Below are 26,432 nucleotides of genomic sequence, written 5' to 3' on the forward strand. Positions count from 1 at the left end.
CCTGGCAAATTCACAATCCTGGGTGAACACACATTTATCTTCTCCATGCCTGTACACATGCAGCTGAGTGCTAGTGAGGAAAACTGAGTAAACTGGTAAAACTACAAATTCTTGATCATCAGCCTCAAATGGGGACTCAGCATTGCCAGCAGTCCTCTTAGCCTCTCTAGTGAATCCCTCCCCTGAGTACTTTCAAACCACCTTCTCCCACCTGTCCTTCTCCACCACTCCCCCACATCCAACACAAACTCTCAGCTCATAACTCTCAAAATATTTCAAACAGAAATAGAAAATGACAAAAAGAGATTGTCTGATTATCTTGCCACCAAAACTACATTTATCTGATCTGCTCCTATTACAATGGAGGAAGTCTATTTCTTTCTATCAAATGTAAATATCACTCACACAGGTCCTTTGGATCCCACTCTGTCACAATCTTTGGTTATCCTCTTTCTCTCTAACACAGCAGTGTCCAATAGAACTATCTGCAATGGTAGAAATGTCCTACACCTACACCGTTCAGTATGGTAGCCACTAACCACACGTGGCTACTGAGCACCTGAAATGTGGTTGATGCAACTGAGGAAATGAATTTTTAATTTTATTTCAGGTTAATTTAAACAGCCACATGTGGCAAACAGCTACCGTATTGGACAGTGCAGATCATTAATCTCTTTTACACTAGATCCTTCCCATGAACATGCAAGCGAAGTCTACCACACTTTAAAGATTACCACACTTTAAACACAAACACACACACACTTGCACTAACCCCATATTCCCATTCAGCTACCACTTCTATTGCATAGTCAAGCATACTTCTTAAAAGAGTTGCCACTTCCTTGCTTTTCATTCATTATTTAATTCACTCCAGTATGAGATCCACCCTTGCCTCTTCATGTTGCCTCTCCAGTGGGTACTTGTCTAACATTACCTGACTAGACTTCTCAGCATCATTCAGAAGTTTCTCTCATTCTTGTAATACTCTGTCTTAGCATCCCCTATATCCCTCACTCCTTGTTTTCTTCCTACCTCACTATCACTTTTTTAGTCTCTTTCATTGACTCCTCATCCTCTACTCATTCTCTAAAATAAATGCTGTGTATCTCAAGATTTTTTTAGGCCCTCTCCTCTCATTCTCTATTTATTCCCTAGGATACTGTCATTCCCAAGGCAGAAATTACCAAACTGCCATTGATATGTTTATATTCCCAGACTAGAAATCTCAAAGTTCCTAGTTAGTATTGTTGAATTGCCTAATTGAAACCTTAACTTATAAAAATCACAGGCATCTAAAAACTAATATTTCAAATACTAAATCCTTAATTTTTAACCACTATACACTACCCTACCCTGCTCCCAAAAACCTTCCCAGTAAAAGGTAACATCTCCCCAGTGACTTAGGCCAGAAACTGTGGGGATGTTTTTTTATTCTTCCCTCTCTCACTAGCCTACACATCATTTCATCCCAGAGAACTTTAAATTTTTCAATTAAGAAAAATCCTAAGTTATCACATGCTTACATCAGACTTCAAAAAACTCAACTCACAATACCAAATGCTTAAATATGATTGACCAAATGCATGACAATTCATACTCCATGTAGAACGCAAGTTTTTATTACTTCTTAAATAGATTATAATTAAATTCAGATACTTGCTTCCCAAATATAAGAGCAATGAATTAAAGGATGATCATCCATATCCTTACTCACAGACAATACCTCTATTATTCTTTCTTTTGCTTGTTATGTAACAATGTCTTGTTACTTTGAACCGTACTAATTTAGAATTCAAGATAATTCAACATGGTAAGTTAACACTATCAAAAAATGGAATGTTAAACAAATAGAAAATGAAGGGACCAATCTTTAACACAACGAACTAAAAAGATACATCTACAGGCAATTTATTGGATCCATTTTTCATAGAACCGTTTAATGTACTATTTAGAAACACCTAGTCACCTTTTCAAAAACTATTAACGTATCTACTATGTTTAGATACTGTGGAAAGTCCTGAAGATATGAATCTGAGTAAGACTATATTGTCTTCATGGACGGACAATCTCATATAGAATCTAACAGAAATAAGGCTTCCTCAAAAACATGATGTTTGAGTGAATTCTTGAAGAATGACTAAGAATTTGCCAGAATAATGAATAAGGGGCTAGATAAAAGAAGTATATTTAAGTGAAAAGTCATTTAACCATACAAGGGTAATAATTCATTTTGATTTTGAATATACTGTATTTCTATTAAAAATTACAGTTAATCTCCACCTCAATTTCTAAATACCAAGATATATTCTAAATGAATCAAAGATTTAAATATAAAATACTGGATCCATAAAAATATCCAATGAAAACATAAATAGCTAGTTGATCACTTTGGGGTAGAAAACCCCGCTCCAAGTTTGCTTAAAAGACAACAGCCATAAAAATAAAGATAACAATTTTTATCACATAAGATTTTTTTTAAGTTTCAATACTGCTAAAAAAAAACCCAGGAGCAGTATTTGTAACCTGTGACAGTTTACTTTCCCAATAAAACCAAAAGCTTATTTGTTAGTTTGCCATGTGCTATAAGCATAACATAAAATATATCATTTAATCCTCATAACAATCCTAATAGATAAGTGCTATTAAAATCACCACTCTACAGATGAAAAAATATTTACAGATGAAATAACGTGGCACTTAAGTCAAGGCTTCCCAATTGTGCCACAGCAGACTACTATGGTACAAATGGGTTATATGTATGCCAACACATTAATGGCTAACCCTTCAGCCTCAAGCGGTCTTCTCCATGTAACCCACTGTCCTGTACAAATAACATAAGTTTGTGTGGCATGATGTGGAAATAGTTAGCAAACTGATGGATATGTAAAAAAAAGATACTTGTTCTTAGGAAACAGACACTGAAGTATTAAAAGCTATACAATGTAAAAAGGAATGAGGTATGTAATCCACTTTCAAATGGATCAAAAAAAGAAGTATACAAACACACATACACAAAGAATGATTAAACAAATGTGACAAAATGTTAAAACCCAGTAAATCTGAGTAATTCTGTATTATCCTTGCAGCATTTCAGGAAGTGAAATTATTTCAAAATAAAATTATTTTTTAAAACTTAACAAGCTGGCAGAAGTATCCTACTAAAATCTTTCATCTAACTGGAGTGAAGCTAGAAATCAAACCTAAATTTATCTGACTAAACAGCCAGTTAGTCTTAAGACAACAGAAAAGAACTGTAAAAGCCCAACAGAGAAGTGGGCAAAGGACATTGAAAGGCAATTAACAAAGCATGAATGGCATTTTTAAAAAGAGAGAAAGAGGCTCAATATCACCATTTAAAAATTAGTTGATCAACCAACATAAAATGAACATCTAATGAGATACATTTTCATGATGATGGAAGAAAACAGAGGAAGAGGTATTTATAACTGTAATTAACTCAATAATCTGGTACCACTTTTATCCAGGGGAATTTAGTATTTTCTAATAAAATGGTAAACGTCTATAACGTTTGACTTGTCAATTCTAAGAATTTATTCTACAGGAAACTTTACTTAATGCAACCAGAGAGAGGACAGACGGAAGAAGAATTACAATCCTGCAGCCTGCAGAATGAAAACCACAATCACAGAAAGACAGACAAAATGAAAAGTCGGAGGACTATGTCCCAGATGAAGGAACAAGATAAAACCCCAGAAAAACAACTAAATGAAGTGGAGATAGGCAACCTTCCAGGAAAAGAATTCTGAATAACGATACTGAAGATGATTCAGGACCTCGGAAAAAGAATGGAGTCAAACATCGAGAAGATGCAAGAAATGTTCAACAAAGATCTAGAAGAATTAAAGAACAAAAATCTAGACGAATTAAAGAACAAACAGAGATGAACAATAAAATAACTGAAATGAAAAACACACTAGAAGGAATCAACAGCAGAATAACTGAGGCAGAAGAAAGGATAAGTGACCTGGAAGACAGAATGGTGGAATTCACTGCTGCAGAACAGAATAAAGAAAAAAGAATGAAAAGAAATGAAGACAGCCTAAGAGACCGCTGGGACAACATTAAACACACCAACATTCACATTATAGGAGTCCTAGAAGAAGAGAGAGAGAAAGGACCCAAGAAAATATTTGAAGAGATTTTAGTCAAAAACTTCCCTAACATGGGAAAGGAAATAGGCACCCAAGTCCAGGAAGCACAGAGAGTTCCAGGCAGGATAAACCCAAGCAGAAACACGCCGAGACACATAATAATCAAACTGACAAAATTAAAGACAAAGAAAAATTATTAAAGCAACAAGGGAAAAATGACAACATACAAGGGAACTCCCATAAGGTTAACAGCTGATTTCTCAGCAGAAACTCTGCAAGCCAGAAGGGAGTGGCACAACATATTTAAAGTGATGGAAGGGAAGAACCTACAACCAAGAATACTTTACCCAGGAAGGATCTCATTCAGATTCGACAGAGAAATCAAAAGCTTTACAAACAAGCAAAAGCTAAGAGAATTCAGCACCACCAAACCAGCTCAACAACAAATGCTAAAGGAACGTCTCTAAGTGGGAAACACAAGAGAAGAAAATGACCTACAAAAACAAACCCAAAACAATTATAAAAATGGTAATAGGAACATACATATCGATAATTACCTTAAATGTGAATGGATTAAATGCTCCAACCAAAAGACACAGACTGGCTGAATGGATACAAAAACAAGACCCATATATATACTGTCTACAAGAGTCCCACTTCAGACCTAGGGACACATACACACGGAAACTGAGGGGATGGAAAAAGATATTCCATGCAAATGGAAATCAAAAGAAAGCTGGAGTAGCAATACTCATATCAGATAAAATAGACTTTAAAATAAAGAACGTTACAAGAGACAAGGAAGGACATTACATAATGATCAAGGGATCAATCCAAGAAGAAGATATAACAATTATAAATATATATGCACCCAACAAAGAAGCACCTCACTACATAAGGCAAATGCTAACAGCTATAAAAGAGGAAATCGACAGTAACACAATAATAGCGGGGGATTTTAACACCTCAACTTACACCAATGGACAGATCATCCAGACAGAAAATTAATAAGGAAACACAAGCTTTCAATGCCACAAAAGACCACATAGATTTAATTGATATTTATAGGACAGTCCATCCGAAAACAGCAGATTACACTTCCTTCTCAAGGGCACACAGAACATTCTTCAGGACAGATCACATCTTGGGTCACAAAACAAGCCTCAGTAAATTTAAGAAAACTGAAATCGTATCAAGCATCTTTTCCGACCACAACACTATGAGATTAGAAATAAATTACAGGGAAAAAAACCGTAAAAACACAAACAAATGGAGGCTAAACAATACATTACTAAATAACCAAGAGATCACTGAAGAAATCAAAGAGAAAATTAAAAAATACCTAGATACAAATGACAATGAACAGACGATGATCTAAAACCTATGGGATGCAGCAAAAGCAGTTCTAAGAGGGAAGTTTACAGCAATACAATCCTACCTCAAGAAACAAGAAAAATCTCAAATAAACAATCTAACCTTACACCTAAAGTAACTAGAGAAAGAACAAACAAAACCCAAAGTTAGTAGAAGGAAAGAAATCATAAAGATCAGAGCAGAAATAAATGAAATAGAAACAAAGAAAACAATAGCAAAGATCAATAAAACTAAAAGCTGGTTCTTTGAGAAGATAAACAAAATTGGTAAACCTTTAGCCAGACCCATCAAGAAAAAGAGGGAGAGGACTCAAATCAATAAAATTAGAAATGAACGAGGAGTTAAAACAGACACCGAAGAATTACAAAGCATCCTAAGAGACTACTACAAGCAACTCTATGCCAATAAAAAGGACAACCTGGAAGAAATGGACAGATTCTTAGAAAGGTATAACCTTCTAAGACTGAACCAGGAAGAAACAGAAAATATGAACAGACCAATCACAAGTAATGAAATTGAAACTGTGATTAAAAATCTTCCAACAAACAAAAGTCCAGGACCAGATGGCTTCACAGGTGAATTCTTTCAAACATTTAGAGAAGAGCTAACACCCATCCTTCTCAAACTCTTCCAAAAAATTGCAGAGGAAGGAACCCTCCCAAACTCATTCTATGAGGCCACCATCACCCTGATACCAAAACCAGAGAAAGATACTACAAAAAAAGAAAATTACAGACCAATATCACTGATGAATATAGATGCAAAAACCCTCAGCAAAATACTAGCAAACAGAATCCAACAATACATTAAAAGGATCATAAACCATGATCAAGTGGGATTTATCCCAGGGATGAAAGGATTCAGATACTATAAAACTCTTAGAGTAAAACATATGCGGAACAGTCTCTGACATAAATTGCAGCAATATCTTTTTTAATCCACCTCCTTCAGTAACAAAAATAACAACAAAAATCGACAATACTTAAAAGCTTTTTCACAACAAAGGAAACCATAAACAAAACAGAAAGACAACCAACAGAATGGGATAAATATGTTTGCAAATAAAGCAACCGACAAGGGATTAATCTCCAAAATATACAAACAGCTCATGCAGCTCTATGTCAGAAAAACAAACAACCCAATCGAAAAATGTGCAGGAGATCAAACCAGACATTTCTCCAAAGAAGACATACAGATGGCCAAGAGGCACATGAAAAGCTGCTCAACATCACTAATTATTAGGGAAATGCAAATCAAAACTACATCGAGGCATCACCTCACACTGGTTAGAATGGGCATCATCAGAAAATCTACAAACAGTAAATGCTGCTAGAGAGGGTGTGGAGAAAAGGGAACCCTCTTGCACTGTTGGTGGGAATGTAAATTGATACAGTCACTATGGAGAACAGTATGGAGGGTCCTTAAAAAACTAAAAATAGAACTACCATACGACCCAGCAATCCTACTACTGAGCATATACCCAGAGAAAACCATAATTCAAAAAGACACATGAACCCCAATGTTCATTGTAGCACTATTTACAATAGCCAGGTCATGGAAGCAACCTAAATGTCCATCAACAGATGAATGGATAAAGAAGATGTGGTATATACATACAATGGAATATTACTCGGCCATAAAAAGGAACGAAATTGGATCATTTGTAGAGACGTGGAAGGACCTAGAGACTGTCATACAGAGTGAAGTAAGTCAGAAAGAGAAAAACAAATATCGTATGTTAACGCACGTATGTGGAATCTAGAAAAATGGCACAGATGAACCGGTTTGCAAGGCAGAAATAGAGATACAGAAGTAGAGAACAAACGTATGGACACCAAGGGAGGAAAGCAGCTGGGGGTGGGGGAGGGTGGGATGAATTGGGAGATTGGGATTGACATATATACACTAATATGTATAAAATAGATAACTAATAAGAACCTGCTGTATAGCACAGGGAACTCCACCTCGCTGTAGAGTAGAAACTAACACAACATTGTAAAACGACTATATTCCAATTAAAAAAAAAACAAAAACAAACAAACAAAAAAACTGCCCAGTCATATGGTTTGGCCCTCTTTAAGCAGAAGAGTGGATCTTCTCCAGGAATCTCTGATCAGATCCCTGGAAGCTAATTTATAACAAAGCCCAAAGCTAATGGCTCCCTATGAGGGCCACAGCAGCATCCACATACAAGGTGTCAAGATGAGGAGTGGGCCTTTGGTAAATCATAGAACTACTATGCTGATTAATCCTTCTGCCACAGTTTTCTTGTTGAAAGCCCTGCCATACATTTTGATGCTGTGTAAAGTTTCCTTATTCCGTATGTCCATTCCTAGGGAGTAAGCCCAAATCTAGTTTGTTATTCCCCCTTATTCTCTAAAACAATAATACTTGTATATACATCTAACATAATTAAATAAATGTTAGTTACATAAAAAAAATGCAACCATATGTAAAAGAATGGTCAGTGTGTTACTTTTTTAAGATAAAGAAAATGAGAATAAATCAAATGTACATCCAGAACATTCTAAAGCCATTCAGAAGAATGAGATGGGGATTTCCCTGGTGGCACAGTGGTTAAGAATCCACCTGCCAATGCAGGGGACACGGGTTCGAGCCCCGGTTCGGGAAAATCCCACATGCCACAGAGCAACTAAGCCCGTACGCCACAACTACTGAGCCTGTGCTCTAGAGCCCGCAAGCCACAACTACTGAAGCCCACGCGGCCTAGAGCTCGTGCTCCTCAACAAGAGAAGCCACGGCAGTGAGAAGCCCGCGCACTGCAACGAAGAGTAGCCCCCGCTCGCCGCAACTAGAGAAAGTCCGTGTGCAGCAATGAAGACCCAACGCAGCCAAAATAAATAATTAAAAAAAAAAAAAAAAGGATGAGATGGATCTATGTGTACAGACATTGAAAATACCTAAAATATATATTAGGGGAGGGAAGCAGTCTTCAAATAATGTGATTATGTAATTTTCTGTGTCCCTTCATACATGTATTTACACACAGAAAACTGATTAGATACACCAAAATATTGTTTCTTTAAGTCAGAATGCTATGTTGCCTGAATTTTTGTAATAGTTTATTACTTTTGTAAACATAAAAATTTGTTACCCTAGTAAATAAAACTTTACTATTTACTACACAAACCCTCTCCAAAACTGAAACAGTCTACTGAGGTTTTTGCCATCATATAATAAATTTCACGCCTTCAATTTATACTCTTATGTTCTATATTTTTCTTTCTTATTTATACTGATATATATGTGTATGTGTATGTATCTGGGTATTTTATACACCCAGATACATACACAAGTTGTGCTATTCTTGAGTCCATTCAGTCACAGGTCCTCTTTGATTCACTTTCCTTTTCCTTAGCATTAAATAAGAGTAATTTCCTTTAAATCAGTGCTAATTACATCGTACATAATCAAGGGCTGTTCTCATCCAAATAATAAAAGTTTGCTCTATTAAATATAAAAATGCAGCAACACTCCTCAATCGCGAAACTGGCCCTTCAGATTAGAAAAAAAGTTATAATTTTTAAAATATATTAATCTGGGACTTCCCTGGTGGCGCAGTGGTTAAGACTCCACGCTCCCAAAGCCGGGGGCCCAGGTTCGATCCCTGGTCAGGGAACTAGATCCCACATGCATGTCGCAACTAACAGTTCACATGCCACAACAAAGGAGACCGCGTGCCACAACTAAGGAGCCAGCAAGCCGCAAGTAAGGAACCCATGAGCAGCAACTAAGATACAGCGCAACCAAATAAATATTTTAAATATATATATATATATATATATATATATATAAATGTGAAATCTACAAATATCTTGATCAGTTTTAACTGAACACTCTTTACAGGAAAGTATTAATATAAACCCAGCTGGAAAGTGGTTTACTGGACAGAATACTGAGGGTTAAGAATCAGACTTCTAATATGATCTCCTCTATCATAATCACCTACAAAGTACCTAAATATATGAAACAAAAATCTGTGGAATTCAGTTTTGGTAGGTTCCAAACTCATCACCTTCCAATTAATTTGAAACAGTGACACAGAAACATTTAAATTCAGCTTTAAAACTTCTTGAATAACTGAGAGGTTACTTTACATTTGTATTAAATTTTTCATTTCAGTCTAGTAATTTAACATGTCAAGAGAACAATTTAAAAGAACATATTAATTGCGTAGATCTTTGGGGTCTGTAAAGAGCAAGGAAATTCAGAAACTCAGAGTACTTCCGCAGAAGCCAGATTCCCCTCAGGGCAGGCCTCCATAGTTACAAGGGTCATCGATGCCCCTTAAGAATGTCTTCTTTCCTGAGGACTCATCATATATCCTAAAAAAAGCCTGTACACCAGACTTTTTAATCAGGTATAGAAGCACCGATTCTATCATTCATGAGATTAGTCCTTATGACAAAAAGACTGTGATTTATAGGGCATAGCAAGAAATAAATTCAACCTCTGCATTCAAGATTAAAAAGAACCTTAAATACAAAACAGCAATGAAAGAAATTACACAAGATAAACAGAAAGACATCCTGTATTTATGGATTAGAAACAATGTGTTAAGACACTTAACACTTCCCAATTTGATCTACAGATTAAATGCAATCTTTATCAAAATCCAGCTACCATTTCTGCAGAAACTGATATGCTAATCCTAAAATTCATACGAAAATGCAAGAGATACATAATAGCCAAAACAATCTTGAAAATTAAGAAGAGAGCCAGAGAACTCACACTTCTCAATTTCAAAACTTACTACCAAGCAACATTCTTCAAGACAAATGTGGTACTGGCATGAGGACAGACATAGATCAACAGAATAGAACTGAGAGTCCAGAAATCAGCCTTTACATTTATGATCAATCCATTTTCATCAAGACCATTCAATGGGAAAAGAAAAGACTTCAACAAATGGTGCTGGGATAACAGAATATCCACATACAAAAGAATGAATTTACACCCATACCTCATACCATATACAAAAATTAATTCAAATGGATCAAAACCTAAATGTAAGAGCTAAAACTACAAAACAGAAAAAACGTAGGAGCATATCTTGGATTAAGCAATGTTTTCTTACACATGATGCCAAAAGTACAAGCAACCAAAGAAAAATAAATAAATAAATAAATTGGAATCCATCAAAATTAAAAACTTACGTTTTTCAAAGGATACCATTAAGAAAGTGAAGACAAGCCACAGGAGGTGAGAAAATATTTGCAAATTATATATATGATAAAGAACTGATGTCCAGAATATATTAAAAAACTCTTGCAATTCAACAGTAAAAGGACAACCCGATTAAAAAACAAGCAAAGGACTTGAACAGACATTTTTCCAAAGAAGATATACAAATGGCCAATAAGCACATAAAAAGACACTCAACATTATTAGCCATCAGGAAAATGCAAACCAAACACGATACACCACTTCACACCCACTAGGACGGCTATAATCAAAGACAGAAAATAACAAGCAATGACAAGAATGTGGAGAAATTGGAACCTGTATACATTGCTGGTGGGAATGTAAAATGGTTCATCTACTTTGAAAAACAGTTTGCTACCTAAGGAGGCAAAAGACCTGTACTCCAAAAACTATAAGACACTGATGAAAGAAACTGAAGATGATGCAAACAGATGTAAAGATATACTGATTGACTGATTGATTCTTGGATTGGAAGAATCAATATTCTTTTTTTTTTAAATTATTAGCACCTTTCTTTAAAATTATTATTTATTTATCCATTTTTTTTGGCTGTGTTGGGTCTTCGTTTCTGTGCGAGGGCTTCCTCTAGTTGCGGCAAGCGTGGGCCACTCTTCATTGCAGTGCACAGGCCTCTCAGTATCGCGGCCTCTCTTGTTGCAGAGCACGGGCTCTAAGCGCATGGGCTTCAGTAGTTGTGGCTCACGGGCTCTAGAGCGCAGGCTCGGTAGTTGTGGCACACGGGCTTAGTTGCTCCGCGGCATGTGGGATCTTCCCAGACCAGGGCTTGAACCTGTGTCCCCTGCATTAGCAGGCAGATTCTCAACCATTGTGCCACCAGGGAAGCCCAAGAATCAATATTCTTAAAATGACCTTACTAACCAAAGCAATCTGTGGATTCAGTGTGATCCCTATCAAATTACCAATGGCATTTTTCACAGAATTAGAACAAAAAATTTTAAAATTTGCATGGCAATACAAAAGATCCCAAATAGCCAAAACACTTTTGAGAAAGAAGAATGGAGCTGGAGGAATCATGCTCCCTGACTTCAGACTATAAAACAAAGCTACAGTAATCAAAACAGTATGATGCCAGCACAAAAACAGACATATAGATCAATGGAACAGGACAGAAAGCCCAGAAATAAACCCATGCACTTATGGTCAATTAATCTATGACAAAGGATGCAAGAAGATACAACGGAGAAAAGACAGTCTCTTCAGTAAGTGATGCTGGGAAAACTGGACAGCTACATGGAAAGAAAGAAATTAGAACATTCTCTAACACCATATACAAAAATAAACTCAAAAATGGATTAAGCACCTAAATGTAAGACCAGATACTATAAAAACTCCTAGAAGAAAACTCAGGCAGAACACTCTTTGACATAAATTGTAGCAATAATTTTTTGGATCCATCTCCTAGAGTAACGGAGATAAGAACAAAAATAAACAAATGGACCTAATTAAATTTAAAAGTTTTTGCACAGAAAAGGAAACCATAAACAACTCAAAAAAACAACCTATGGACTGGAAGAAATGATTTGCAAACAATGCTACCAACAATGGATTAATTTCCAAAGTACACAAACAGTTCATACAACTTAATATCAAAAAAGAAAACTCAATTGGGACTTCCCTGGTGGCGCAGTGGTTAAAACCTGCCTGCCAATGCATGGGACACGGGTTTGTCCCCTGGTCCTGGGAAGATCCCACATGCGGAGCAACTAAGCCCATGCACCACAACTACTGAGCCTGCACACCCTAGAGCCCGCACACCACAACTACTGAGCCCACGCACAGCAACTACAGAAGCCCGCACGCTCTAGGGCCCGCGTGCGGCAACTACTGAGCCAGCATGCTGCAACTATTGAAGCCCGTGTGCCTAGAGCCCATTCTCCACAACAAGAGAAGCCACCTCAATGAGAAGCCCACACACCACAATGAAGAGTAGCCCCTGCTCGCCACAACTAGAGAAAGCCCTTGTGCAGCAACGAAGACCCAACATAGCCAAAAATAAATAAATAAATAAATTATTTTAAAAAATCCAAAAATGGGCAGAATAAGAAAAAAAATTTTTAAAAAAAGGGCAAAAGACCTAAATAGACATTTCTCCAAAGAAGACATACAGATGGCCAACAGGCACATGAAAAGATGCTCAATATCACTAATTATTAGAGAAATGCAAATCAAAACTACAATGAGGTATCACCTCACACCAGTTAAAATGGCCATCGTTAAAGTCTACAAACAATAAATGCTGGAGACGGTGTGGAGAAAAAGGAACCCCCCTACATTGCTGGTGAGAATGTAAACTGGAGCAGCCACTATGGGGAATAGTATGGAGGTTCCTTAAAAAATGAAAAATAGAGTTACTATATGATCCAGCAATCTTATCCTGGGCATATATTCAGAGAAAACTCTAATTCAAAAAGATACATGAACCCCAATGTTCACAGCAGCACTATGTACAACAGCTAAGACATGGAAGCAACCTAAGTGTCCATCAAGGACAGATGAATGGATAAAGATGTGGTATGTATATATATATGGTGTCTCTATATGACAGAATATTATTTGGGCATAAAAAGGAATGAAGTACTGATGCATGCTACAACAAAGATGCTACAACTTGAATACACTATGCTGAATGAAAGAAGTCAGACACAAAAGGCCACATATCGTATGATTCCACTTATATGAAATGTTCAGAACAGACAAATCCATAGAGATATAAAGTAGATTTGTCGTTGCCAGGGTCTAGAGGAAGAGGAAAATGGGAAGCAATGAAATGTCTTGGGATTAGATAGCAGTGATGCTGCACAACTTTGTAAATATACTAAAAACCACTAAATGTACACTTCAAAAGGGTGAATTTTATGTTGTGTGAACTGTCTCAATAAAGCTGTTATAAAATTCAAATGAACTTTGAAAATCCTAGTACAAAAAGTATCTGATATACTTCTTCAGAGAAAAATGAAGTTCACCTTTTAAAACTGGCCTGAAATTCCGTAATTCATAATCAATAATGCCTATGACTTATATTTTAAAATATGCAAATGCATCAGATGTCAAAAAAAAAAAAAAGCAAGCTTAACTCACCCTCTTTTCACTTTTGTGAAATCAAATGCAACTTGTCTGTATGAAACTGCTTTTTCATTTAGATATCTACTATACCGCCTAATAAAGGTAGACATATCATATCCTGTAAGAAAAGAAACAGAAAAGGGTTTCATAAATTATTAAAATCCCAATTAGCTTAGAAAACCAACTCATTTCATCCAATGGTCATATTGTCTTGTTATCCCACCTTCAATTTAGTGATGTAAATTAAGTGACATTAAGATCTCTAATACTTAACATTTTTGAAGTCAGTTACATCATATGTGGCTTAGAAAAATCTTCCCCCTTAGAATTTCACTAAAATAATTCTGTTTTACTTCTGACCAACATTCCTATCTTTTATTTATCAGGAACTGAAAAGCCTGTTTTCTTATACTACCTGACAACCTCGTAACTCAAATTTAACATCCTCTGGAACCACAACCCCACTCCTTAAATCATCAATCAATTTAATAATTTTCATACTTACCAATCTTTAGTTGCACATGATTTAGAACAACTATAACTTATGTGTGCCAACCTTATAAGTAGGAGAGGAAATTACTGCATAGTACAATGAAAGAAATGGCAATACGCAAGTTTAAGGCCTAACAAAAAACAATTATATGAATGTTTTCAACTAAACTTTCAAAATGAATACCTAAATCATTCTAAGATTTTGTTTCATCACAGCCATGAGATTTGAAAACTTCAGCACCATAAAATCTAATCAATATTATTTAAAAAAAAAACAAACTTGTGTTTTAGCTATTGCCTGGCTCAGTGAGGTCTATAAATTTTTGCTTCTCATTGTAAAAGCAGGTCCATTCTATTTTAGTTCATCTTCATCTAACACATTCAACTTTAGTTGTTGATGGTCTCTGCTACTTTAAAAAGATAATACCAAAACAAGCAAAAAAAAAAAAAAAGGAAGAAAAAAAGAAAGTAAAGTAAAGTGACTGGATTTAACGTAATCACCAATTCATTTATTCAGCAAATATTTCTTGAGTGGCTACTAATTTGCCTCTGGAGAAAAATCAGTAAATAGAAAAAGAAAAATCACTGCCCTCAGATATTCTCATAGCTACTAGTGCATTTTATAAGGTGTTACATACTCACATTCTTCAGCTCTTTAGTTAATATTGTTCCCTCTAATCCACTCTACTCCATCCTTGCTAATGGGAGAAATCTCTCTTATCCTTCAAGGCTCAATCTCTGAAACTTTCCCTGAACTCTTTGTGCTCCCATATTATTCTTACTCCAAGTACAGCTCAAAGCTATTACATGTACACAGTGTCTATCTCACTCACCAGACTGGAAGTTTATATTATATACACCCAGTATATATTTAAGAAAATATACCAGACTCCAACCAACAAAATACATCAGCAATCAAAACTACAAAAACACCACTGAATTATATACTTTTAACTACCATTTCAGTCTTACCTTTATAATCTCTTTAGAATATGAGCTTTAAATAAAAGGCCTAAAAACTGTTCTCTACATAAAAGGAATGAAAGCCTTAAAACCTTATCACTAGAAGTGCTTAATTTCCATCTTAAGAAAGTAGAAAATCAGTAGCTAATAAGACACAAAAAACCCACTTGGACATATGCATATTTTCTGCTCTAGAGTAGTGGTTTGCATAATGCTTTCCACAGACTCTTATAGTTCAAATGAACTGAATAAGGGGGAAAGTAGAAACAAAAAGATGAGCAGGCAGAGTTTTTTGCATGTTCCGGAAAACATAGCAGCTCCAGTTTCATCTGTTATATATATCTAGCTTCTATTTAAGATGTTATTTGAAAAAGGGATTCCACTGTTTCATTTTTTTTTTTCCTTAACTATTTAAGGCATTATATGTCCCATTAAAGTAAAATCAACCTTGTAACACTTGGTCCTATGTATAGATTACTGACCTTCCAGAATCTCTGGAAGACTGGGTATTCAATTCATTCTAATTAATACTTCCATCTGCCAAAAGTAAACAAGTATTGAACTGGACAGTTCCTAAACACAAACACAGTTAGTCACTAAATTCCATTGCTTTTTATTGCCACAAAAGCCACAATTCAGGCCCTCATTAACTCTCTACTAGATGACCAAAATCACGACCAGAGCAGTCTCAAGGTCTTTAAGACTTTATTCACTCGAATCCAACCTGCACTGCGCTACGGTGCTTTCTTTATAACACACACTCCCTCTCTCCTCCTCCCTCAACTCAAAAAAGTTTGATGGTTTCTCGCTGCATTACAAAATCCCAACTATATCAAAATCTTTTGTGCATGGTTTTGGCCCCAAACAGCTTCTTGAGGGCTATCTGTCACTACATGTTCTCTAATACCTCATCCTACGTTCTATTCACATTCATTTGCTCTATAAATCTTAAACACCCCATGCTCTTTCTCTTTCACATCCACGTCCATCTGTGTACCTTTGCTTAAGCCAACTCCATATTCTCACCCATCTTTCAAAGCGCAGCACACATCTCACAGATCTCTAAAGATACTTCCCAGTTGAACCTTATTGCTGAGTATTCCTTTAGTATGTCTTAGTACGGTCTTAGTATGTCCTTTATGAGGCTCTTCCTAGAGCTAACATTCTATAATGCTAACACCCTAGTTCTGGAACTAAGTATAACAGATCCCATTAAGACAGAATGTACATGGAGGGTGAGAATACCAGATTACAGCAATTTCAAGTTACTGAATTAAAAGTAAAATAAATAACAGGTAAGTATCAATGAACAATTCATCTGAATAACACATTATGCTTACCTTTGCTACTAAAATGTATGATATTCCCAACCACATTTCTTGGAATAAAGCATAAAATAATAAGAACAACAACAATGAAAGCAGATACTTACATAGTGTTTCCTATTTGCCAGGCATCATTCTAGGCACTTTACATGTATAACTAGGTTAAGCCTCATGATAATCCTACAGGGTGGGTGCTATCATTATTCCTGATTTAACAGATGCAGAGAGTTGAAGTAACTTGCTCAAGTTTATGCAGTTGGTAAGTGTTAGAGATGGGATTTGAATGCAGGCAGTCCAGTTCCAGAACCCATGCTCTCAAACTGCTACCTTATGCTACTTTTCAAAAAGCTCTGGGTGTCAAGTAGTGAAGTCCATCTTTATCTTCACATGAAAATACAGTTTTTCCTTCCCTACAACCCTCACTAAAACATGAGATTCCTCCATAGCACATGTTCTAAAGGAAAGAGTTCAACTCTGCAGTAATCCTCAAATGGGGTCACTCTTGATTTTCTATAATGAATAAGTTGTTTTTACCTTGCAATCCACTTTTATCCAAAAAATTGCTTAAGTTAAACAACGTGTTTCTTGAAGCCAAATACTGAATAAAACGCTGGGGAAAAAAAAACAAAAACAAATTATGTCAAATAGTACTGCCATCTAAGAAACTCTAATTTGAGAATTAGGGGAGAAAGTGGTGGTTAACACATTGCATTAATCTTATCTAGTTTAAATTTATCATCCTCAATCCTCCTAAAAACGTAAAATATATTTTTCACTAGCATGCAGGAATTTATTAAAGTCTAATGCCCACAGCTATGGTATTAAAGTTAAAATAAAAGGAAACAGGCACTTTTAAACTAGAAGCAGTAATTTTGGGCTTTACTATACAGCATATTATGGCTACAGTTAATCACACTCAGATGGTGCCTTTATTTTACACAGATACCTGGTGACAAAAATTTTTATGACTTTTTTTTAAAAAACAAAATATCTGTAATCATACTGGAGTATAATATTACAGACATCCTCTTACCCACTGTCCAGATTAAACACATTACCATAATCACTTCAGACCCCTTACAGAATCAAATTACAGACTACTGAAGACACACGCCTTCAAAACCATTCCCTTCCCTCCCTCCCTCTTCAGAGGCAATGACTTTTCTGAAGTAGGTTTACATCATTCCCACAAATGTTTTTACAATTTTACCACGTATATAAGTATCTATAAACTGTACCTAATTTTGCTTTCTATTTTAAATTTACAGAAATACCATACTGTACTTATTCTTTTCCAATATGATTTTTAACAACTTCTTCCCAAGTATTATCCATTTAATACATGTACATCTAGTTCATTCATTTTAAACAATGTTTGAGCATTTAAATGAACTACTATATCATTATGTATCCATTTCTATATAGATATTTAAATTCTTTGCAATTTCACTATTATTAACAATGTTTCATTGACATCTTTGTACTGGTCTCCCACCTGCAAACATACAAGAGTTTCTCATGATATATACTTAGGGTTGAATTGTTGGGTCAGTATGTGTATGAAAGTTCATTTTCTCAAAATACTGTCAAAACCCTCTCCAAAGTGCTTACCACAGAACACTATCTTAGCTTCCCTTTACATACAACCTCTCAAATAGCTAAAGAAACTCCTTTCGATTTCCTTTAAAAGGTTTACTTTTTTGTAAATGTATGCAGAGGGTTATTATCAATTTTATGTACACCATCACTTGTCTGACTCAATCTTGTTCATCAGAGATCACACCAAACAAACCAGGATTTTGAAAAATAATTTGTAAATCAAAGACTCCTGTTTCATCATTTATCCTAAAACAACCTGTTTCAAAAAGGTGTTAAAATATCCTAAGAAAACATTACACTCTACGATTTTTTATAAGTTCTGATCATTCTTTTTTGTGGGGGCCTGTCCTGTGCATTATAAGATGTTTAGCACGCCAGTAGCATCCCCTCCAGTTATGAGCAACGTCCCTTGGGGATGAAAATCACTCTCCGCCCTTGCCCTATTTGAGAACCACTGTTCTGTGTAATTTGAAACACCATAGTGTAGTGAAATCCTATGCATACTCTCTCACAGACTAATAACACCTGCCAATGCAAAAACCTGAGGGTTGTACAAACTAGCACCAAAAAAAGAGCAGAGCATTGGATTTCTCTTAGCTGCTGAAGGGAAACTAAAGTTTATCTGAAAACCACTACTGAAATGCTACCTTTCTCTTTCTGTCAGTCAACTGTAAGGAATGACAGTCAACTTTCTGGTTTTTTTGCCTTTATAAAGTTTTTGCTTCTGGTATTATCACCTTATGTACCTCTGAAAGTCACCACTGATAGTGTGCCTCTTTAACCAGCATTGTAGTTGGTTATATTTGTGGCTTTTTCTTTTTAAAGAATAAACTATATATATTTTTTAAAAAGGTAAAAAATACATACAAGCCTGAAATTCTTCTGAATAAATGATCATGATCTTAGACAAACACATTCCTGATAAAAATAGAAACTAATATCCTAGTTAAGATCAAAATGCTTCAAGTTACACGGAGGCTAGTACATCCAAATTTTTCTATTGACTCTATATACTGCTTATAATGAATGAGAAAGCAACTGAGTAACATATGTCCTAAAAATGGTCACGTCTGTTATCTAAGTAATCATATTTCAGGTAACGCTTCTGGAACAAATTTTTAAAACTTAAGAACTACAAATAAAATCATTCAATGTGGTACTGTAACAGTGAATCATCAGAAAACTAAATTTCCAGGAAAGAGAAGAATTAAGAAAATGATGGACTATATGATCAATTATGTAGTCATTAATGATGATAAATAGAAAGAACATAGAACATGGAGATGCTTCCTATGGTGTGATATATAAAAAAGGTTAAATATAATATTTTATATAAATTATGATTATAGCTATAAAAAATACTTTGGACAGGACCAGAAAGGAACACCAAACATGCAAACAGATCTGTTGCAATGTAAGAGTTATGGGTAAATTTCTGCTTTAATTCTGAACTCTAATGATGTTCTCTTTGGTATCCGTCAAAGATAACAGCAGAGTCTCATGACTGAAAAACCCAGAATAATGAGTAAAGTGATGGATGTCAGAAAGTCATGTTTATAAATCTGATACCAATGAATAAAGTCCCTCCCCATCTCTGTGGGAGCTATCTCCCAGCAACCAGTGGTCTGCATTTTTCTAAGGCACATACCAAGGTACTAGATTTATCTAGTTCCATTCCAATTTTCTTTTAACACAATTTAAAATATTCCTTTTGACACAATTTTACAAGTATACTAGGCTGGGAAAATCACCTAAGCTAAGAACTCAAAAATTAGCTATCATGGAAAACAAGATGATTCTCTCCAAACATTAAATTGCAAAAGCTTATGCATCTTATTTGTTACCCTTTTTTGGGAAACAAAGGCTTCAGACACAACTCTCTGCTGAAGAAGGCATTCTTCAATCAGTCTCCTCAGCAAAATGCCATCTTAGTCCTTAATATCACAGCCTTGAACTAGGCAAAGAGCGCCTATAGACAACTACATCAGATCAGACAGAAATCTGATTGGGCTATGATAAAAAAGCAAATGAAAATAGACAAACATACAATCTATGCACAAAGGCCTGCAAAAATCAGTGATGCTTACAGAACCCATTTCTAGGCATTAATCTTTGCTTCTTGATTCCATTACTGAAAGTGCCCTGTGCTCTGACCCATTTTCTGCTTTCTGACTTAAAGGCCATCTTTCCTCAAACTGTAGGGTCTACAGTTATATTTCTGTATAAGCACCTTGCCCTTTTTACCTGTATTATTCAGTTGCTCTAGCCATTTCTGAAGTGTCAGTGAGAGAAACAAGCTGAATCAGTCAACTCCCCAGTATACTTGTTAACCAAAAATACTGCTTACCTCATTTCCATACACCATCAAATGATGAGTTGTAATGAGAGATTTGAAGACCACCACCCAACTACTGTTAGTAGTTCTTTCAAATAAACTGTCTGCCAACTGCGGGATGTTCACATTCATCTCATTTGTGCACTGAATTAAGTCTGCAATAAAAAAAAAAAAGATTAATTTACTCTGGCTTTCATTTATTTTTAATGCTAGATCTGCATACTAACAGGGTAAAGATCTAAAAAGAGTGGAGCAACAATGGATAGTTTGCAGAAGTTGTTAAGAATCTCTCAAGAGAACAATTGAGACAGTACTTCTACCTGAGAAGTAAACAGGGCATTGATTAATATCACACAATTGATCAATAATACCAGAAAGTAAATCAAACTCCTTTCACCCTGAAGTATTTTATTTATCTCAAAAGGAACCATTTCAAGGCCTTGAGTAACACTTTCAGTTCTCTTACTACTCATAAACCTTCAGTTACAATACTAATATTATTCATTCCTACATTTTAAAAAAAAGTTTAAAAATTCATACATATGGAAGCATAAATAAGCTGAAGTTCAAACACCTTCATTAATATCCGCCCCTAGAATTCTGTGTTTGCACTAATAGAAAGAGCAAATATGTGATCTGTGAGTGGATAGGATTCTCAGTTTGTTTATATAAAATAATTCTCATTCTTTTCTCCCTTCAGTTCTACTGAGTTAGCTCAGTTTTCACTTGATATCAACTAGCTAACACTGACAAACAAAACTGAAAATGAACTGAAAGTTTCTCAATGCAATAAATTTCCAAAGAAATGATCCAGGAATTCTACTCGATTATTACTCTGAACAGTTAAAACAATGTAAGTTCTAATTTTATATTTTAGAATATAAATAATTGGAAAGCATTACCATAAAATCATCTAATATACAATTGTTTTCGCACCAAAACTGAAAAAAAAAGTTAATATACCTCAGAGTTTCACCTCCAATCTGCTTCAGAGATATTACTGGCAAATTCAATGAAGAAAATACAAAATATGGTCCGATTTAGAGACTTAATGAAGAGGAAGACCAAGAAATGAGTTGTTTTACTTTTACAGTATGCATAAAACAAAGTGTATAAATACCTGTTGTAACTACCATAAAGGGGAAAAAATTAGTTATCTGTGACTCATCAGCAGTTTTGTCCACTTTTAACCTTTAGTACCTAATGATTAAATATGAATTCAAGCGACCTAACTTGGCCGTGATTGCTAGTAAACATCAATGTAACTATGATCATTTATCTGCTTATAATCTTTCAAAAATGTTTGTTCTAAAAGGTCTAATTACTATACAAAGTAACATTTGATAAGCAAATGCATTTTAGATAAGCAGATGCATTTTAGATAAGCAGTTACCCTGGCCCACAATTCCTGAAGAACAAAGAACAAGAGTCAAACGGAATGCCCGTGGAACAGGAGAATGACACAAGGTTTTCACAACTGAGACTACCTGCAACAAAAATTAAATAGTACATTCAACTTGGTCTGTATGGCTCAGCTTCTGATATTTTACTTCTGGTATTTTATAATTTGACCTCTGCCTTCTCTGAAACTTCTTGAATAGTACTTTATACCTGTCCTATGGCACTGAATATATTGTACTTGCCTTATTCCCGAAGATAAATTTTCTGTCTCTCTCAAAATATAATTTACTGGGGGCAAGACCTATCCACGTCTTGCTCATTCTGAATCCTTTAAAACTTCAAGCACAGTGGTCAAGTTCTGAACTTTATAAGAAGTTATATTTCTAGCTTCCTTTTTTCCCATGGACTTATCCTTATATATCTATATTTTTCTATATCCTTCTAGAAACTACCTTGATAAGCTATTCAGTTCTTAAATATACTTTCTCACAATGACATCAATAGTCATTTTACTCCTCAGAATCTTATTTCAGTTTCCAAAATTGAATGTCACAAAATTTCTTGTCACAATACTTGCCCAAAGGTGCTCCTACCTGTGTGTGTGTGTTTATAAACACTCCCTAGAGCCAATCAGTAACCAAGTCTCTTAAACCTCTAGCAATCCCACCTTCTCCTCTCCATCCCGTTATCACTGCCAAAGCCAGAGTTCAGATCCTATTTTTCCTTAACTAGAGGTCACCACTTGCGGAAGCATTCATAAACTGGGGAGAGTGATTATCACGCTGAGGAGTTTTACTGGCATTTAATGTCAAGGATGAGGGAGACTGTCATGCAATGCACAATTAACACTCCACAATTAAAAATTACCCCACCCAACACTGTCCCCACTGAGAAAATGCTGGACTGGTCTCTTCACTTCTAACGATACCTAATTTGGGGTCTTACCACAAATTACCCCTTACCCCTGTGCTCTGAACTGGCCATAAAATGACCTGTAACACAACACTGACTGTCACTGCCTAACCTCAATGATGTCCCAACTGCTTACAGGATTGGCATACATTTCATCTTTGTCCATACCCTCCTTCTTGAACCTTAGCTTCCAACACAGAACCACCTTCCGGTGTTCCGTAATGTACCTTGCTGTTACACAACCAAATCCTTCCATTCTTGCTCATTCTTCAAAATGAATGACGTCTTTTCCTTTGTGAAATCTTCTCCTCCACAGACTAAGGCACCCGCCAAACAGACACTAAAGCTGGTACATAATTCTACATTTTCATTATTTACTTCCACATCATTCTCTTCTTCTAAAAGGAACCTGCAAACACTTTTGTTAGTAATTTCCATACTCTTAATCAGGGAGGTAAGTAAACTGCTAGATTAGTCAGATAGAGCCTGATCCTAAATGAAGCCAATAGTATAGATTTCAGTTTCAACAACTACAGTATTTTGTATATTAGAATATATATATTCTATCTATGCTATATTCCCTTTGTGATCAGCTCTCCTCTCTGCAGCACTTTGCTTCAGTTACACTAATGTCTCCTTTGCAATGCCTCCCACAAGCCAAGTACCCTTACCTCAGGAGCTCAGTACTTCTGTTCCTTCTGCCTAGAATACTCTTCTCCCAGATATCCACACTTCTCTTACTCCCTGGCTTTATTCCTATAGATCTTTGCTCAAATGTCATCCATCAGAAGAACATCTCTAAATATTTATAAAAAGTAATAAAGCCTTAAGGGCACTCCTCTACCTCCATACCCTCACTATACCCTCTTACTCTGCTTTATTTCTCTCCAAAGCACTTATCATCACCTAACTCATTTTAATTTGTTTAATGTCTTTCTCTCCCAATTAAAGTATAAGTTCCATGTAGGTAGGGCTCTATTATGTGCTCTGCTGTATCCCCAAAGGCCTAGAATAGTGCAACGCATACAGTGGTCACCCATACTTTTTGAATAAATACACTTATTTTAGTATGCACAAGGACAGTCGTAACAGGACCATCCAAAATGGTATTTTTTACGTAGACTAAACCAACGATCCACAACTCTTTGCACAATCTGCTGTTCCCAAAAAGTTGAAAAACAAACCTGAGCCCATCGCATGTGAAAATTTTCAATTTCAAGTTAAAGGGGATCTAACAAATAATGGTTTATTGTAATGCTATGAGAACTATATAGTATGCTTTAGAAATGACCACATAAAAACTGAAGGAAAACTCCAGAAGCTGAAATGTAACACTTCACATATAACAGGAAAAATGAGATAAGAGTTCATGTATGAATTCAGAGTAGACCAAAAGCAAAACCAAAGATATACAAACATTACTGGGAGAAAAAATACTGCACGGGTTATACAAACTCTGCAGAACACACTTCCCCATAGTACTTTAACTCAACCAGTCATTTTCTCCAGGTGTAATTTTTCCTCTGAACAATGTTTCTACTATAGTAGTAACCTGAAAATGCTTTTAAGTCTGAGCTCCAACAACTCAGGAAGGAAAATGTTTTCCCCACCTCTGACTAACCAAAAGCAAATTGTTTCAAACAAAAGTCAAGCATATCATGGGAATCTTGATAGCTACTGCTTTTCTCATTCTCAATCCAGATTACATTTCTTAAAAAGCACAAACTTGGTATTAAACTTCCTTTACCAATCAAAAGGCTTCCAAAGTAGAAACTCATATTTTCTTTTAGCTATTTACCTTAAGAATATTAAAAACTGAAAAACCTTCTTTAATATTACATTAGTAACAAATCCTAAACCCTATACTCAAAAAAATAACTACTATATGGCATATAGGTTCTCTGCTTTAGGTAGGTGAGAATTCATGAGGATTTCTAGTATTTAAGGGCAGGGAGAAAATAGGCCCACTATGGAAAGGAAGAGCATTTTTCCATACAGAGACAGCAGAAGGAACCAATCCCTACTATATTAAAAAAATGTTCTCACTTTTATTATTTAATATGCCTCTCCAACAAACAAGGTCTGGGGTAGGTAAAATAAATGTTAATTGTATTAACACAGGTTAGGTGCTTACCCATAGGTAAGGTCACAGGAACTCACTACTAAATATAACAGATTTATTAATAGAATTAAATTTTTGTAAAAGATAAGGGTGCTTGAAAACATATATGAAGTGAATATCCAACCAGCCAATTTAATGCAAGTTTTAAATTTCTAGCTAACTAAAAACAAAAAACAGAAAGAAAAGTAGTGAAATGCAAAAAAAAAAATTTGTATTCAAGGGAAAATGTTCAGCAAAGTACAAAAATTCAGAAATAACTAGTTACCAGATGGTTTCATTAATCTTACAGCCATATTCGTAGAACGGGCCACACGTCTGTATAGACCTCCCCAGGCAAAGTTCACCAACTTTAGAAACTTACAGGACTTGGGGCTGACTTCCACAGCAAGTCAGGCAACCCAGCCAGTGGCATGCACCATTAGCAGAACGCAGAGGTCTCAAGTTTCCATCTAAACAGGCACTCTCTAGGCTATATCAAAACTATGCCTAAGACTATGAGATTGCCTAAAACTCGTCTTTAAAATAAAAAAAATTATATATATATATATAATCATTTAGCCACATATCATTGTCTCTTTCAAAATCACTTCGAAAGATACTCTTTTTGCAACTGCTTTCATAATTGATTTTAGTAACATAAGACTGATTTCGTCAACCATCCAGAAAACTGGAGACACACTCAGTTTGGAAGGCAAATTAAGTGGTTCATCAAATGTTCCTTCACTGATCAGATCTCTGAAATTTCTCCTGGGTAGGAGTACAAATAAAAAGAAAAAATATTCACCAAATATCCAGTAACTAGAGGATAAAGAAAACAGTTTCTGAACTTTTGCTATAAAGTATTGGCACAATTTTTTTCACTTCGCAAAAGTTTGAAAGTATTTAGAAAACATGCAAGCTGAAATCAGACCTCAGCCAAAAGATGTCTGGGAAACAAAATGAACAGTCTTATATCTTACTCCATTCAATTTTTTGTGTAAGGGGTCACAAAACACAGTCCAAATTAAGATGTAACTGTTACAATTTTATCTTTAAAGTTTGTGGGATCCTCTGTGAGAAACATGTTACACTTCACATAACTTCCACTAGAATTCACTCAAAAATACAGTCTTCACAGACTGATTTATACCTTAAGAAATAAATCTAACCAACATTTTAGTTGCATGTTAAAATTAAAACTAGGGAAAGACTCATAAAATATAGAATGCTCAGTACAAGTAATAAGGATTGAATTAATTTGAAAAGAGGAGAGAAAGGAGCATTCAAAGTACTAAAAAGAAGTGACAAAGGTATCTAAAAGGCTTTGATAAAAGTACTATGACGCTAGGATACCTAAGTCACAAAGTGAGTGGACACGTCCAATAATGGAGCAATAGTTCATTAAATGGCAGCAGTCTGACAGTGAAATACTGTGAGTCCAACAAATACATGGCAAGAAAAGCTGAGTGGGGAAAACGCTCACAGTATATTATATCAAAACCACGTTA

General features: G+C 35.5%; 1 protein-coding gene across 13 annotated transcripts in view; it reads right to left on the reverse strand.

Annotated features, from left to right (window-relative positions):
- Window positions 1-26,432, reverse strand: part of PICALM (phosphatidylinositol binding clathrin assembly protein) — a 107,840-nt gene that overhangs the window by 54,714 nt on the left and 26,694 nt on the right. For all 13 annotated transcript variants that reach the window (XM_007168506.3, XM_007168504.3, XM_007168505.3 and 10 more), the window contains exons 2-4: window positions 20,523-20,665; window positions 17,111-17,186; window positions 13,812-13,914 (exon numbers count right to left, since the gene is read on the reverse strand). In XM_007168506.3, coding sequence (XP_007168568.1) covers window positions 13,812-13,914; window positions 17,111-17,186; window positions 20,523-20,665 — 322 coding nt within the window. The remainder of the gene's footprint in view (window positions 1-13,811; window positions 13,915-17,110; window positions 17,187-20,522; window positions 20,666-26,432) is intronic.

This window comes from Balaenoptera acutorostrata, chromosome 9 (genome assembly GCF_949987535.1).
Source record: "Balaenoptera acutorostrata chromosome 9, mBalAcu1.1, whole genome shotgun sequence".
Lineage (NCBI taxonomy): Eukaryota > Metazoa > Chordata > Mammalia > Artiodactyla > Balaenopteridae > Balaenoptera > Balaenoptera acutorostrata.